General features: G+C 59.8%; 1 protein-coding gene across 1 annotated transcript; it reads left to right on the top strand.

Annotated features, from left to right (window-relative positions):
- The first annotated feature begins 860 nt into the window (after positions 1-860).
- MICAL1 (microtubule associated monooxygenase, calponin and LIM domain containing 1) lies at positions 861-12,514 on the top strand. The gene is made up of 25 exons (XM_081093862.1): positions 861-1,364; positions 2,852-3,162; positions 3,256-3,463; positions 3,724-3,828; positions 4,170-4,274; positions 4,385-4,540; positions 5,150-5,250; positions 5,969-6,226; positions 6,451-6,566; positions 6,761-6,887; positions 7,036-7,117; positions 7,701-7,848; positions 8,299-8,489; positions 8,705-8,793; positions 8,895-8,936; positions 9,172-9,252; positions 9,360-9,516; positions 9,824-9,900; positions 10,176-10,434; positions 10,564-10,664; positions 10,931-11,044; positions 11,161-11,254; positions 11,439-11,538; positions 11,638-11,711; positions 12,032-12,514. The coding sequence occupies exons 2-25, from the start codon at positions 2,905-2,907 to the stop codon at positions 12,178-12,180; spliced, it is 3,192 nt and encodes a 1,063-aa protein (XP_080949988.1). The 5' UTR covers positions 861-1,364; positions 2,852-2,904; the 3' UTR covers positions 12,181-12,514.

Genomic DNA, 12,514 nt, shown 5'->3' with positions numbered 1-12,514 from the left:
TCCCTGGCAGAGCAGGCGTTTTCCCCCAGCCTCCCTTCCCCTGCTGGCTTAAAGCTCAAGCTGGGAGCAGAGTATTCAAGTCTGACTGGGTCTCCAGACAAAACACAAAGTGAGAATAAAGAGAAAGAGCCATAGGGCACCCAGGTCTTCCTGATCCCTGGATCTCAAAGAGAGCAAACCTCCCATTCACTCCTCTGTTTTGTTGGTGTTTCTGTAACAGTGTCACTTGCTCTCAACAAGAAACAGCTCCTTATAATGCCAGCCTTTCATTTGTCACGTTGTTACAACACTGATGTCGTGGAGTCAGATAGACCTGGGCCCCATACCAGCTCCGCCACTTGCGTGCAACTTGTTGCAGGTCCCAGGACCGCTCTGACCCTCGGTTTCCTTTTCGGTAAAATGGGGTTGCTGTGATGACGGAGATCAGGGGATTCTCATAGCAGACGCTCAGGAAGTCAGAAGGGGTGTTTTATTAGCTGAATGAATGACTTCAGGCTGTCTCCTCTCCCGGAACAGGAGGAGGCTGATCCCATAGGTCTCTCCAGCCCTTCTCAGCAGGGACAGTTCTGAGGGTCCTCACTCCTAGGCACTCTTGAGTCCTGGGACTCTCGTCCGCCGCCCACACAGCCCTTCCATTGGCTCCGTTCTCGGTAGCGAATGCCGCCGCCCCTCCCCCGCTCCCAACACCCTCTTTGTCCTCTCACTTCTCCGGCCGCCGGGCAAGCCGCCGATTTCGGAGTTCCCGGGCGTAACTCGTGCCCATTGCCCACAGGCTGGCTCTAGGGGCGGGCTTGTCGCGGGGGGGGGGGGGGGGGGGAGGGGACCACGAGCTTGAATCCAGCGTGGGGCGCCCGGGCCGCGGGTCTCCGGGTAGGAGAGTGAAGACAGCGTAGACTGTCCCGCCAGCTTCGGCAAACTTCTTGCCCAGCCCCGGCGCTTTCCGCCCAGCGCTCGGAGAGACCGCGGAGCAGGATGGCGGCCTCGCCGCCGGGAAGGGCACGCTCTGCGGACCCAGGCACCGGCAGAGAGCCGGGATCTCGGGCTCCGCGTCCCCCGCCAGGCCGGGTCTCCGGCCCACTAGCGGAACCCGGCACCTAAGGTGCCACGCCTTCGGGCACCACCCAGAGGACTGGGCGGGCCCGGGCTGCCCCGAGCCGGCGATCGCAGGGTAATGAGATGCTAATGAAGCGCGAACAAAGCTCCCGTGGAAGCCCACGCGCAGAACTCCCGGGCCGGAGGACCCGCGCCGCCCGCCTCCCCGCTCTCCGAGCTGTCCCTCCGCGCCTCCTCCCCCTCCCCCGCCCCCGCCCCCGCCCTCCCACCGGGCCGGCAGGAAGCGGCCCCACCCGGCTCCGGAGCCGCGGGTAAGTCGTCCAGCTTCGCCAGCTGTGCACCCCGGCCCGCGGTGGGGTGGGGATGTGAGGTGGGGTGGCTTCTGGGGAAAAGGGGTCCTGGGCGCGCGGACACCCCGCCTGGCCGGTCCCACCCGACTTCCCTCGCCCCCGCCCCGCTCAGCCCTCTCCAGACTTTCCCGTCCAGAGAGTGCCCCCTCCCCCTCCCCCTCCCCCGCCCCCCCCCCCCCCCCCCCCCCGCCGCGGTCCGGCTCCTCTCCATCCTCCCGGACCTCTTGGCCCTCGCACATCCCCAGTCCTGGCGCTTCCAGGCTCGGTCGCCCCTCTGTCTCCCGGGCGCCTTACACGCCCCCTCCCCCGAGAGACCTTTGCTCTCCTGACCTCCTGCCGGCCCCGGCCCAGGACATTTGCATCGGACAACTTGGGTCTCCCTCCCCCGCTCGGCCGGGCCCGGCCCGCTGGTCTCCGGCTGGGACGGGTGGAGCGGCCGGCAGGGGCGAGAGGGGTGTCGATCCATCCCGGGGAACTGCGCCCATCGAGGCCACGCACCTCTCCTCACTCCCCCAGCGGCAACCCCATTCTCCGCGCCCTCCCCTTCCTCCAGGCCCCAGCGTGAGAAAGCCCCTGGTCACTCCTCAGTGTGCGTGGGGGCCGAGCTAGGGAAGGGGGACAAAGGGAGGCCTTGTTTGGGGAAATTCCTAGGAGAGCACGCCTGAGCCCACAGGGGTTGGGGGTGGGAGGAAGCTGGGAGGGGGAACCAGGCTGCTGTGGCCCCCAGTCCGCCCTGGAGGCCCGCTGGAGAAGACAGGTCTCACAGGGGAAGTGCCTTTGACCACAGTGAGTCAGAAGTACACCCCGCGCTCCCTCACCCAGTCAGTTGTAACACCAACATCCTCCCGCTGTTGGTGAGCCATTTTGGGTGGTGGGAAGTGGAACCTTCACCCTTACAGACGCCTCTGCCCCCCCTCAGGAGGGCCTCACCTTGCTAAGGAGGAAAACGTTGCCCCTGGTGTGAGGCACACCCCACACCCACGTGGCACTGAGGCCATCAGGGTCACCTGGCACCCGGAGGCGTGGGTTAAGGTGGGGGAGTCTGTGTGCCCAGCAGCTGGGGTTGCAGGTGTGTGGTCTGCCCCACAAGGAAAGCGCTCCTGGCTAACACGCCCTGTCCATGTCTGAGAAATTTCCCGACTCTCCGCTTTCTGCCCTGTGGACCCCAGGGATGGAGCAGGGCTTGGAGATCCCTGGTCAGGGGCCACTGAGCTGGTGGCTCCTTCGCCTCTTGTGTGCCGTCTGTGCACAGGACTGCTGATTTTTCATTCCCAAATTTGGCCGCTTTCACTTGGAAGGGAGAGCAGCTGTCTACAGAGGAGACTGGGAGTGGGCTGGGAGAGAGAAGCAGAGCCAATCAGGGGAGGACCTGGCCTGCTTTCCTCTCCTCCCCTGCCCTTTCCCTTCCTCCTTTTTCTAGCCTCCTCCTTCTCTTCTCTCCTCTCCAGCATCCTCTGCTTCTGTCCAGCTCCTCCCTTCCCTGAGGGATCCAGGGGCCTCCATGGCCTCACCCACGTCCACCAACCCAGCACATGCCCACTTTGAGAGTTTCCTGCAGGCCCAGCTGTGTCAGAATGTGCTGAGCAGCTTCCAGGGGCTATGCCAGGCCCTGGAGCTGGAGCCTGGTGGGGGGCTGCCCCAGTACCACAAGATGAAGACTCAGCTCAACTACTGGAGCGCCAAGTCGTTGTGGGCCAAGCTGGACAAGCGAGCAAGCCATCCCGTCTACCAGCAGGGCCGGGCCTGCGCCAACACGAAGGTGAATACGTGGCGCCTGGGATGGGGCTTGGAGAGCAGGGACAGTCAGAGGGGAGATGGGATGCTACGCCCACACTGTCTTGTGTGTTCACAGTGCCTGGTGGTGGGCGCTGGTCCTTGTGGTCTGCGGGCTGCTGTGGAGCTGGCGCTGCTGGGGGCCCGTGTGGTACTGGTGGAAAAGCGCACCAAGTTCTCTCGCCACAATGTGCTCCACCTCTGGCCGTTCACCATCCACGACCTTCGGGCACTCGGTGCCAAGAAGTTCTATGGGCGCTTCTGCACGGGCACCCTGGACCACATCAGTGAGTGACGCCTGGTGGCCTGCATGGGCTGTGAGCCTGCGTTAGAGACAGCCCTGTAGGGGTCTGCTGGGCCAGCCAAGAGGCAGAGTGGACAAGATTCAGTTCATCTGGGTGACCTTCAGGACTCAGGTCCTTTATCTGTAAAATGGGCAGTTGGATGGCGTGATCTCTAAGACTTCCAGCTCTGACCAGGCGCAGACTGGTGCCTGGGGAGGCTCTGTGGTCCTGGGTCCCTGTTCCTAATGTCTTCTCCCTTCTAGGCATCCGGCAGCTTCAGCTCCTTTTGTTGAAAGTGGCATTACTGCTGGGAGTGGAAATTCACTGGGGTGTCGCTTTCACTGGCCTCCAGCCCCCTCCCAAAAAGGGTATGTACTTCTCTGCTCCTGAGAACCACCTTCTGCCAAGGACATCTTGGCATGTGGAAGAAATAGTGGGGTGGGCGTCAGCTGAGTCTCCCTTTCTGATAGCGTGGCCTTGTGCCAACTGCTCAGAGCCTCAGTCTGAGCATTTGTAAAATGGGAGTAGTATTCCCTTCCCTCCCTACTTTCCATAGGAAGTTGTAAAGGTATTTTGACAATGTGTCATTGCTTTCTAAACCATAAAGCCCTTTAACACATTTATTTAATTATGTCACTGGCTTGTCCTGGGAATATAGAGGCCCCTTCAGATTCCCACACCTTTGTGCCTCTCACGCCCTTTGCCTCAGGGAGTGGCTGGCGTGCCCAGCTCCAGCCCAATCCCCCTGCTCAACTGGCCAGCTATGAGTTTGATGTCCTCATCTCTGCTGCTGGAGGTAAATTCGTTCCTGAAGGTGAGTGATCCCTTTCCTAGAAGTCGTCAGCATCTTGAGCTTCTCCTGGGCCTTCCTAGGCTGTTACACCCCTCATCGTCCTGCCACTGCGTTCCTGCCCCCACCTCTAGGCTTTACAGTACGAGAAATGCGTGGCAAACTGGCTATTGGCATCACAGTCAACTTTGTGAACAGGCGCACCGTGGAAGAGACACAGGTGCCTGAGATCAGCGGTGTGGCCAGAATCTACAACCAGAGCTTCTTCCAGAGCCTGCTCAAAGCCACAGGTCAGGGCCCTTCTCTGTCATGGGCAGGGGGGTCCTCTCCCTGCCTGACTGTGGGCTGCCTCCCGCTTCTCCTGCCCGCCCAGACCTGTCCTCCGTCCAAGGAATCTTGGCAGCAAAGAACCGGTGCCCCTGGGAGATGCAGCAGGCACAGCCCCGCTTTGCTATCCAGCACGACAGGCCTTGGAAATCTCTCACAGAATGGGTGGGATTTTGCTTGGTGCTGTCTTATATATGATTTAATATATAAGCGATATAAATTCGAAATGAAATTGGTACTTCAAGAAGATGCCCCATGTTTATTTTGGTTTGGCACTGCCACACCCCGTGGGGGCGTGCGCACCCTAGTTCAAGAAGCCAGGCTGTCATCCAGAGGCATGTGCCCACGTGTTGCAGGTCTCCCAGCTGCTGCCCCACCCACGTTCCTCTCTTTGCTCCATGCCCTCCGGCCTCCCGGGCCTGGGACAGATGGTCTGTTGTGCCATCAGAACTCATGGGCTCCTGTGTGGGGGGCACCCACTGGAGTCAGAGAGGTCAGGCATGGCTCCAGTGTTTGGAGAGGCGACATATAAAAGGAGGAGACACATATCCTGCCCCCTGCCTTCCCCCCAGGCATTGATCTGGAAAACATTGTATACTACAAGGACGACACACACTACTTTGTGATGACAGCCAAGAAGCAGTGCCTGCTGCGTCTGGGGGTGCTACGTCAGGTGAGGCCAGGCCCAGGTAGGAAGGGGCTAGGTGTGGGCCCTGGGAGATGGAGGCCAGGCCGGGACATAGTCTGCCCTACCCTCCACCCCTGGCGTGGAGAGAGCTGTCCTGTCTCTGGCCTGACCTTTCCTCCACCTTAACGAGTTCCTCTCCCCTGGGATTGCTGGTAATCTGAATCCTACTCTGGGCTAAACCCCTGACACCAGCCACAGGACTACAGCCGTCAGCTCCCTGAGGGCAGGGGCTCTGTCTCTGCCTCTTTTGTTTGCTGGTTATTCCCAGTACCTAGAATGGTGCCTGGGTTGTGTACGTGCCCAATAACTATTTGCTGAAAGAACTAATCGAGCACCTATTATATGCTAGGTGCTGTGGTGAGAGCTTTATATGCATTGCATTTTCTCACCTAATTCCCACGAGGATTTGAGAAGTTAGGTGTATTATTTCTAAATGATGGAAAACTGAGCTCTCAGAAATTCAGTGACTTGTCTAAAGCAAGTGTATGATTTCAGCAACGGTTCTGGGCTCAGGAGCAGGGTGAGTGCTGAGGAAGGGGCTTGAGCCTGGGAGGCAGGACACTCACATGCTGGGCCTGGCTCAGCCTTCAGCTGCTGTGCAGTCCGGGGAAGCCCCTTCTTGGGGCCTGAGTGTGTATACCTTCTACACTCAAGGGGACAGGGCTGCCCAGCTGACGTCGGCTCTGATCTGCTGGCCTTGCAGGACTGGCCAGAGACCGAGCGGCTGCTGAGCAATGCCAATGTGGTGCCTGAGGCTCTGCAGCGCTTTGCCCGGGCAGCTGCTGAGTTCGCCACCCATGGCAAGCTCGGGAAGCTGGAGTTTGCCCGAGACGCCCGAGGGAGGCCTGATGTCTCTGCTTTTGACTTCACAAGCATGATGCGGGCAGATAGCTCTGCTCGCGTGCAGGAGAAGCATGGTGCCCGCCTGCTACTGGGGCTGGTGGGGGACTGCCTGGTGGAGGTGAGGAGTCAGGGTTCCCTGAGTGGGGGAGGAGGAGGGGCTTAATGGTGCTTAGAGAGACAGGCACTCCTTTAAAGGAGGCACAGGGGTTCCACGGTTGAGTGGGGGGTGGGGGGAGTTTGCCTGTTGTGGGAAGGAACCCCCTCTGCTATGACCTGGGGAGCATCTGGGCTTGGACACTCCTGTGAGGCTCTGAGCTGCTTCCTATCCTTCTGACCCTGCAGCCCTTCTGGCCCCTGGGCACTGGAGTGGCCCGGGGCTTCCTGGCAGCCTTTGATGCCGCCTGGATGGTGAAGCGGTGGGCAGAGGGCGCTGAGCCCCTAGAAGTGTTGGCAGAGCGGTGAGGCCTGAGTTAGGGGGTGGGGCAGGAAAGGGCTAGCCATAGGACGGACTGCGGGGGGCCGGGGGGCGCTGGTGGAGGGAGGGGAGGTGTTGGATGAATAGATGGGGGGCTGGACAAAAGAGAGGGGTGCTTGCTGATGGGTGCACTCTGACTCATGTCCCTGCCCCCCACCTTTACCCCTTCCACCCCAGTGAGAGCCTGTACCAGCTCCTGTCACAGACATCCCCGGAAAACATGCACCGCAACTTGGCCCAGTATGGGCTGGACCCAGCCACGCGCTACCCCAACCTGAACCTCCAGGCTGTATCCTGCAATCAGGTCAGCATCCCTGGCACCCTCACCAGACTTCCCGGGGGGCCCTCTCCTCCAGGGCAGGCCTTTCCTCCAGACCTGCGCAGTCCTACCCCAGAGTTGGCCCTACCCCGGAAGGGTCCGCCTGCCTTGAGACCTGAAATGGCTGCCGTAGGTGCGAGACCTGTATGACGTGATGGCCAAGGAGCCCGTGCCGAGGAAGAAGGACAGCACCGACGCGGGGAAGCCTGACAGTGGTGAGCAGGCCTTCCTCCCGGGCATGTCCAAAATCTTTACCAGCCAGCGAGGCTAAGCACCAATTACAGAACAGCTGCCACGTCAGCCCGGAGCAGGCACTGGAGCACTGATGGTGGGCAGGTTTGGGGCGTCTAGAGAGTGGAGGGAGGGGCAGTGGAGCCCTCAGCAGCAGCTGTTGGCCAGTGTGTGGAAGTTTTCAGAACCTCAACCACTACTTCCACAGCAGCTGAATGGCTGCCATGCTGCCCTGTGCTCGGCTGCTCTGCCTGACCCCTCCCAGCCTTGCAGACTCCAAGCTCACCTCTTTTTGAGCCTCTGGGCCTCCCTTGCCCCTCAGTTCATAGCCTGCTGCTGTCCATGTGGCTAGCAGTGATTGCCCCTTATCCATGCCCTCACTTTATTCCAGAAAAGGGTTTGTTTGTTTTTATGGGAAAATTGGGATGAAGGAGGTACTGCTGATGGTGTCAGGTTGGTGCCCTAGTAGGGGCGGGACCCTGCCTCCCTCTTCCTACCAACTACACCCTAGCAGCGGGCTCTCTGCGAGCCCAGGGGCCTTGGGCACAGCACACCCTCCTCTCCCAGGGTCAGCGGGCACACAGGAGGAACTGCTACGCTGGTGCCAGGAGCAGACGGCTGGCTACCCTGGTGTCCATGTCACCAACCTGTCTTCCTCCTGGGCCGATGGGCTGGCTCTGTGTGCCCTGGTGAACCGGCTGCGGCCTGGCCTGCTGTGAGTTGCAAATGAGGCTCAGGGGTCCCTGGCAGACCACACCTCTCCTTCACACCTCTGCCCCTCCTCTACTTCAGGCAGTGTGGAGTGGTGGGCAGATCACTGTGTGGGAGTTAGCACACCCAGCTGAGTCCCAGTGCCACCACTTGCCCAAGTCACTTCCCCTCCCCAGGGGTAGTATTCCTGCCTGAATCTGCCTGCCCTCCTGCCTGAGTCTTATAAAAATCAGATGCATTCAACAGGGGCAGCTCTGTGAGTGGTAGAGATTCCCAAGCCAGAGGTTGTCCTGGGATCGTGGTGGTGGTGGCGGCTGTATAGCACAGAAAAGAACCCTTCTGCCTTCTGCCTTTGCACTCCCCCAGCCCTTCCCACTGTCCCTATACCCACCATCTCCCCCTCTGATGGGGCCAGGTTCTGGTCTCCCATTGGCTTCTCTCCGGACACCCACAGGGAACCCTCAGAACTGCAGGGAGTTGGGGCTCTGGAAGCGACTGGCTGGGCGCTGAAGATGGCAGAACATGAACTGGGCATCACACCCGTGTTGTCCGCACAGGCAGTGGTGGCAGGAAGTGACCCACTGGGGCTCATCGCCTACCTCAGCCACTTTCACAGTGCCTTCAAAAGCACAGGCCACAGCCCAGGTGAACTGGAGGGTGGGATGAGGAGGTGTGTGTGTGTGTGTGTGAGAGAGAGAGAGAAGGGAAGGGGAGGGGAGGGGAGGGGAGGGGGGAGGGGAGGAGAGGATGCCTTCTGAGGGACAGCCTGGGAGAGGTGTCCCTTTGGGCTGGAGTGTGGTTGGTCTATTCTGGGGGCACGGTATGGCCCATCTACCCTTATACCCCGACTCTCCCTGCAGGCCCCGCCAGCCAAGGCGCCCTGGGTACCTCCAGTGCTGTACTGTTCCTTGGCAAACTGCAGAGGACCCTGCAACGGACCCGGGCCCAGGTGGTCTGGGCAGTGGTTCCCAGTGGGGGTCATTGGGGTGATGGGGGGAAGCGGAGGACTGGTGGTGCAGAGCCCCATGCTGAGTGTAGGATTTGTTACAGGAAAACGGGGAGGATGCAGGTGGCAAGAAGCCACGCCTGGAGGTAAATACATGCAAGGGCTGGACAGTCCCCTGTCCCATGTTCCGGTCCCTTTCCCGGGACACTTCCCCATGTTCTGTGCCCCCATGTATTGCTCCCCCCGCCCACCCCTCTGTAGTCTCCCTTCCTAGTCTTACTTCCCTTCCCTTCCAGCCCTTCCTATTCATCTGCACACATCCACTCCCCAGCTGATCCTGCCTCTACCTCTACCTCCCGGCTTGAACACTTACCTCCTTAGGTAGAGGCCGAGTCCCCCAGTACTGAGGAGCCACCTGTCCCAGAGGCTGGTGTACCCCTGACACCCCCCTCACACCAGGAGGTGAGAATGGGGGCTCTGCCTACAGGCAGAGGTTTGGGGTCAGGGAGGGGGTTTCAGGGATAGGGGAGAGCTTTCCAGCTGACCCTGTGGCACGGGGATGGGTGCAGGCTGGTGGCGAGGACCTGTGTGCACTTTGTGGGGAACGCCTCTATATCCTGGAACGCCTGTGTGCCGACGGCCGTTTCTACCACCGGAGCTGCTTCTGCTGCCATGTCTGTGAGGCCACACTGTGGCCAGGTAGCTACGGACAGCACCCAGAAGATGGTGAGTGGGCCCAGGAGGCCCCGAGAGGGACTTTGGGCATGGCCTGCCTGGAGGCAAGGAGTTGGAAGGTGGAGGGGAATTGGAGTGCTGGGCATGAGGTGGAAACAGGCTCAAGATGGCACTTGGTTCCCCTGAGCTCATATCTCTGTCTCCTCCAAAGCCCCAAATGTGGGGTTCTAAGGAACCAGGAGGCTAACAGAAGTTCACCTGTAAACCCAGAGTCCTATCACCCCGCCTCCCTGATAAATGGAGCCTCTGGGCATGTGCTGCCTCCATCTGATGCCTCTGCCCCTCTTGCCCTCCCCAGGACATTTCTACTGCCTCCAGCACCTGCCCCAGCCACGTCACACAGAGGAGGGCAATGACAGAGGCCCCGGGAGTCAGGTAAAAGCTGAGAGTGTGTGCTGGGGGCGGGAACATGAACAGAGGACTTTAAGCATTAAGCCCAGAGGACTTTGCCGGGGGTAACTGAATGTTCCCCACTAGAATGTAGGTAGGGATTTCCGTTGTTTCACGTACTGCTGCAGCCCAAGTATTCAGAGCACTGTCAGACACTGTCCAGTAAATGAATGAGTTCCGGGGCCCACATTTGTCTAAAGGGGTAGCCTCAACCCTGCCCTGGGCAGGTCACTGACCAGACCACACGGTGGCTTTTCTAGGACCTCCCCATGCCATCCGGCCCCTCGACTCCCGTGGCCCCCCAGGAGGGGGCCAGTTCTGTCCCAAGCCCCAACCGGCCCACCCGTCGGCCGATCCGCCTCTCCAGCCCAGAACGTGAGAGGCTGTCCTCCCTTAATTTGACCCCTGACCCGGAAATGAAGCCTCCACCCAAGCCCCCCCGCAGCTGCTCTGCCTTGGCCCGCCAGGCCCTGGAGGGCAGCTTCCTGGGATGGGGAGTGCCAATCCAGAGCCCCCAAGGTAACTGCTCTGCCCGGAGGTGCTGACCCAGGGTGGGGATGGCAGGTGGTGCTGGGATTCCTGGAGGGGCATGCTGGGGAAGGAAAAGGGAGATTGGGGACCCCGGGTCATGTCTACTTCTCTGCTCAGTTCTTATGGCCATCGAGAAGGAGGAAGAAGGGAGCCCCTCCTCCAGTGAAGAGGAAGAAGAGGAAAAGGAAGACGTGGCTTTGGACTCAGACATGGAACAGGTGCGTGGAAGAAACCTGGCCCCCCGTTCTGCTCACGCCGTCCCACCCCTCGCCACAGGAGAAACCCTGTTCACGCCTCCGAACCCTGTTCTCGGAAGGTCTTCTCACCCAGTCTGACTCTTTCATGGCTCTAAGCTTCCATCTTTTCTACCAGAACTCACCCCCTTCCAGCCCAGGTTCCTTTTGGTCCCTTCCAGACCAATCTTCCCCAACCCCTATCCACCAAGAGGCCAGGCCCTGCCCCTGACTGGTTTGACCCACCATAGGCTCTGCTGACCTTCGCCAAGAACTCAGGCACCATGGACAAGTACCCCACCTGGCGGCGGACCCTGATGCGCCGTGCTAAGGAGGAGGAGATGAAGAGGTTCTGCAAGGCCCAGGTGGGACTAGGGCTTCCCAGTTCTGATGGGCTCAGTGTGAGGCTGGGGACCAGAGCTTTGCCAGTGCTCTGTTCTTGAACAATCCACACTTCTGGGTCTTGTCTTGTCCTCCTCAGAGCATCCAGCGGCGACTAAATGAGATCGAGGCTGCTCTGAGGGAGCTGGAGGCCGAGGGGATGAAGGTGGAGCTGGCCTTGAGGAACCAGAGCAGTGAGTGAAGCTGGGGCAGGATAAGCTGGGGTACCCCTTTGCCTCTGGCACTGTGCACAGCTCCCAGCGATCCCCCAAACCCCTGGGCTCCGGCCCACAGCAGGTCCCATTCCTCTGCTCAGGACTCCTATGGCCCTGGTGGGAGGCCTCCGGACCACCCGTTCCTCTTCTTCTTTCTCATCAGGTTCCCCAGAACAGCAAAAGGCCCTGTGGCTAAAACAGCTGCTACACCTCGTTGAGAAGAAAAACAGCCTGGTGGCCGAGGAGGCCGAGCTCATGATCAAGTAAGGGACATGGGGAGGTGACAGTGTCTTATGAGCCAGGCCCAGCTAGGTCCTTGGGCACCATGGACGCTGTGCCCCTTCTCTCCCTGCCCTCCACAGGGTGCAGGAGCTGAGCCTGGAGGAGAAACAACTGCAGCTGGACCAGGAGCTTCGCGGCTACATGAACCGGGAAGGTATGCAGGATGTGGGGAGAGGCAGGCATCATGGGGCTGGAGTTTGTAGGAGCCTTGTGACCTCAGTCCTCTAGTCAGAGTCCCTCCACCTCGAGGACGCCAGAGGAAGGGACAGCAGCCCCCACTCTGCCTGCAGTTCCATCAGAGCTGTGCATCTGGGCTGCCGCTGGGAAACAAAGCTAGAAAACCACTGGTGCTGACCAACCTAATTTACAGATTAGGAAACAAAGGTCAGGTTGTAGAAACCACACAGGCCAGGATTAGGCTGTGCCTCTCTCGCCTCCCGGCCCAGTTCTCTAAGCTTCGTCTTCTCCCTTCAGAAAGCCTAAAGACAGCTGCCGACCGGCAGGCTGAGGAGAAGATCCTGAAGAAGCTGGTGAGTGTGGTGAACCAGCGAGACGCCCTCATCCGCTTCCAGGAGGAGTGCCGGCTCAGCGAGCTGGCATCAGGGCCAGAGGCCCAGGGCTAGAGGAGAGTGAGCTACCTGCCTTCCTCCTAAAAGACCATCCCACCCAAGGACAGTGCCACCCTGCTCATCTGGGCTGCCTGGGAGAGGGCCTCACTGTTGACAATAAAAACGTGTTTGCCACCCACAGGACTGAGGCTGCCCGCAGATGGGAGGTGGGATGTGTAGGGAGAGCAGATATGTAGGAAGGAGCCTGAAGGTCTACACCAGTGATGGCAAACCTTTTGAGCTCAGCGTGTCAGCATTTTGAAAAATCCTAACTTAACTCTGGTGCCGTGTCACATATAGAAATTTTTTGATATTTGCAACCACAGTAAAACAAAGATTTATATTTTTG

Source organism: Myotis nattereri, assembly GCF_964212035.1.
Source record: "Myotis nattereri genome assembly, chromosome: 6".
In the NCBI taxonomy this organism is placed as follows: Eukaryota; Metazoa; Chordata; class Mammalia; order Chiroptera; family Vespertilionidae; genus Myotis; species Myotis nattereri.
Note: the sequence above shows the minus strand (reverse complement) of the source record. Positions and strands in the feature narration are given on the sequence as shown.

Bases quoted from the DNA above. Each gene is read 5' to 3' on its own strand.
- MICAL1 (XM_081093862.1), top strand. From the start codon at position 2,905: ATGGCCTCACCCACGTCCACCAACCCAGCACATGCCCACTTTGAGAGT. The intron at 3,464-3,723 runs GTGAGTGACGCC...TCTCCCTTCTAG, and splicing joins GGGCACCCTGGACCACATCA to GCATCCGGCAGCTTCAGCTC. The intron at 9,901-10,175 runs GTAAAAGCTGAG...TGGCTTTTCTAG, and splicing joins ACAGAGGCCCCGGGAGTCAG to GACCTCCCCATGCCATCCGG.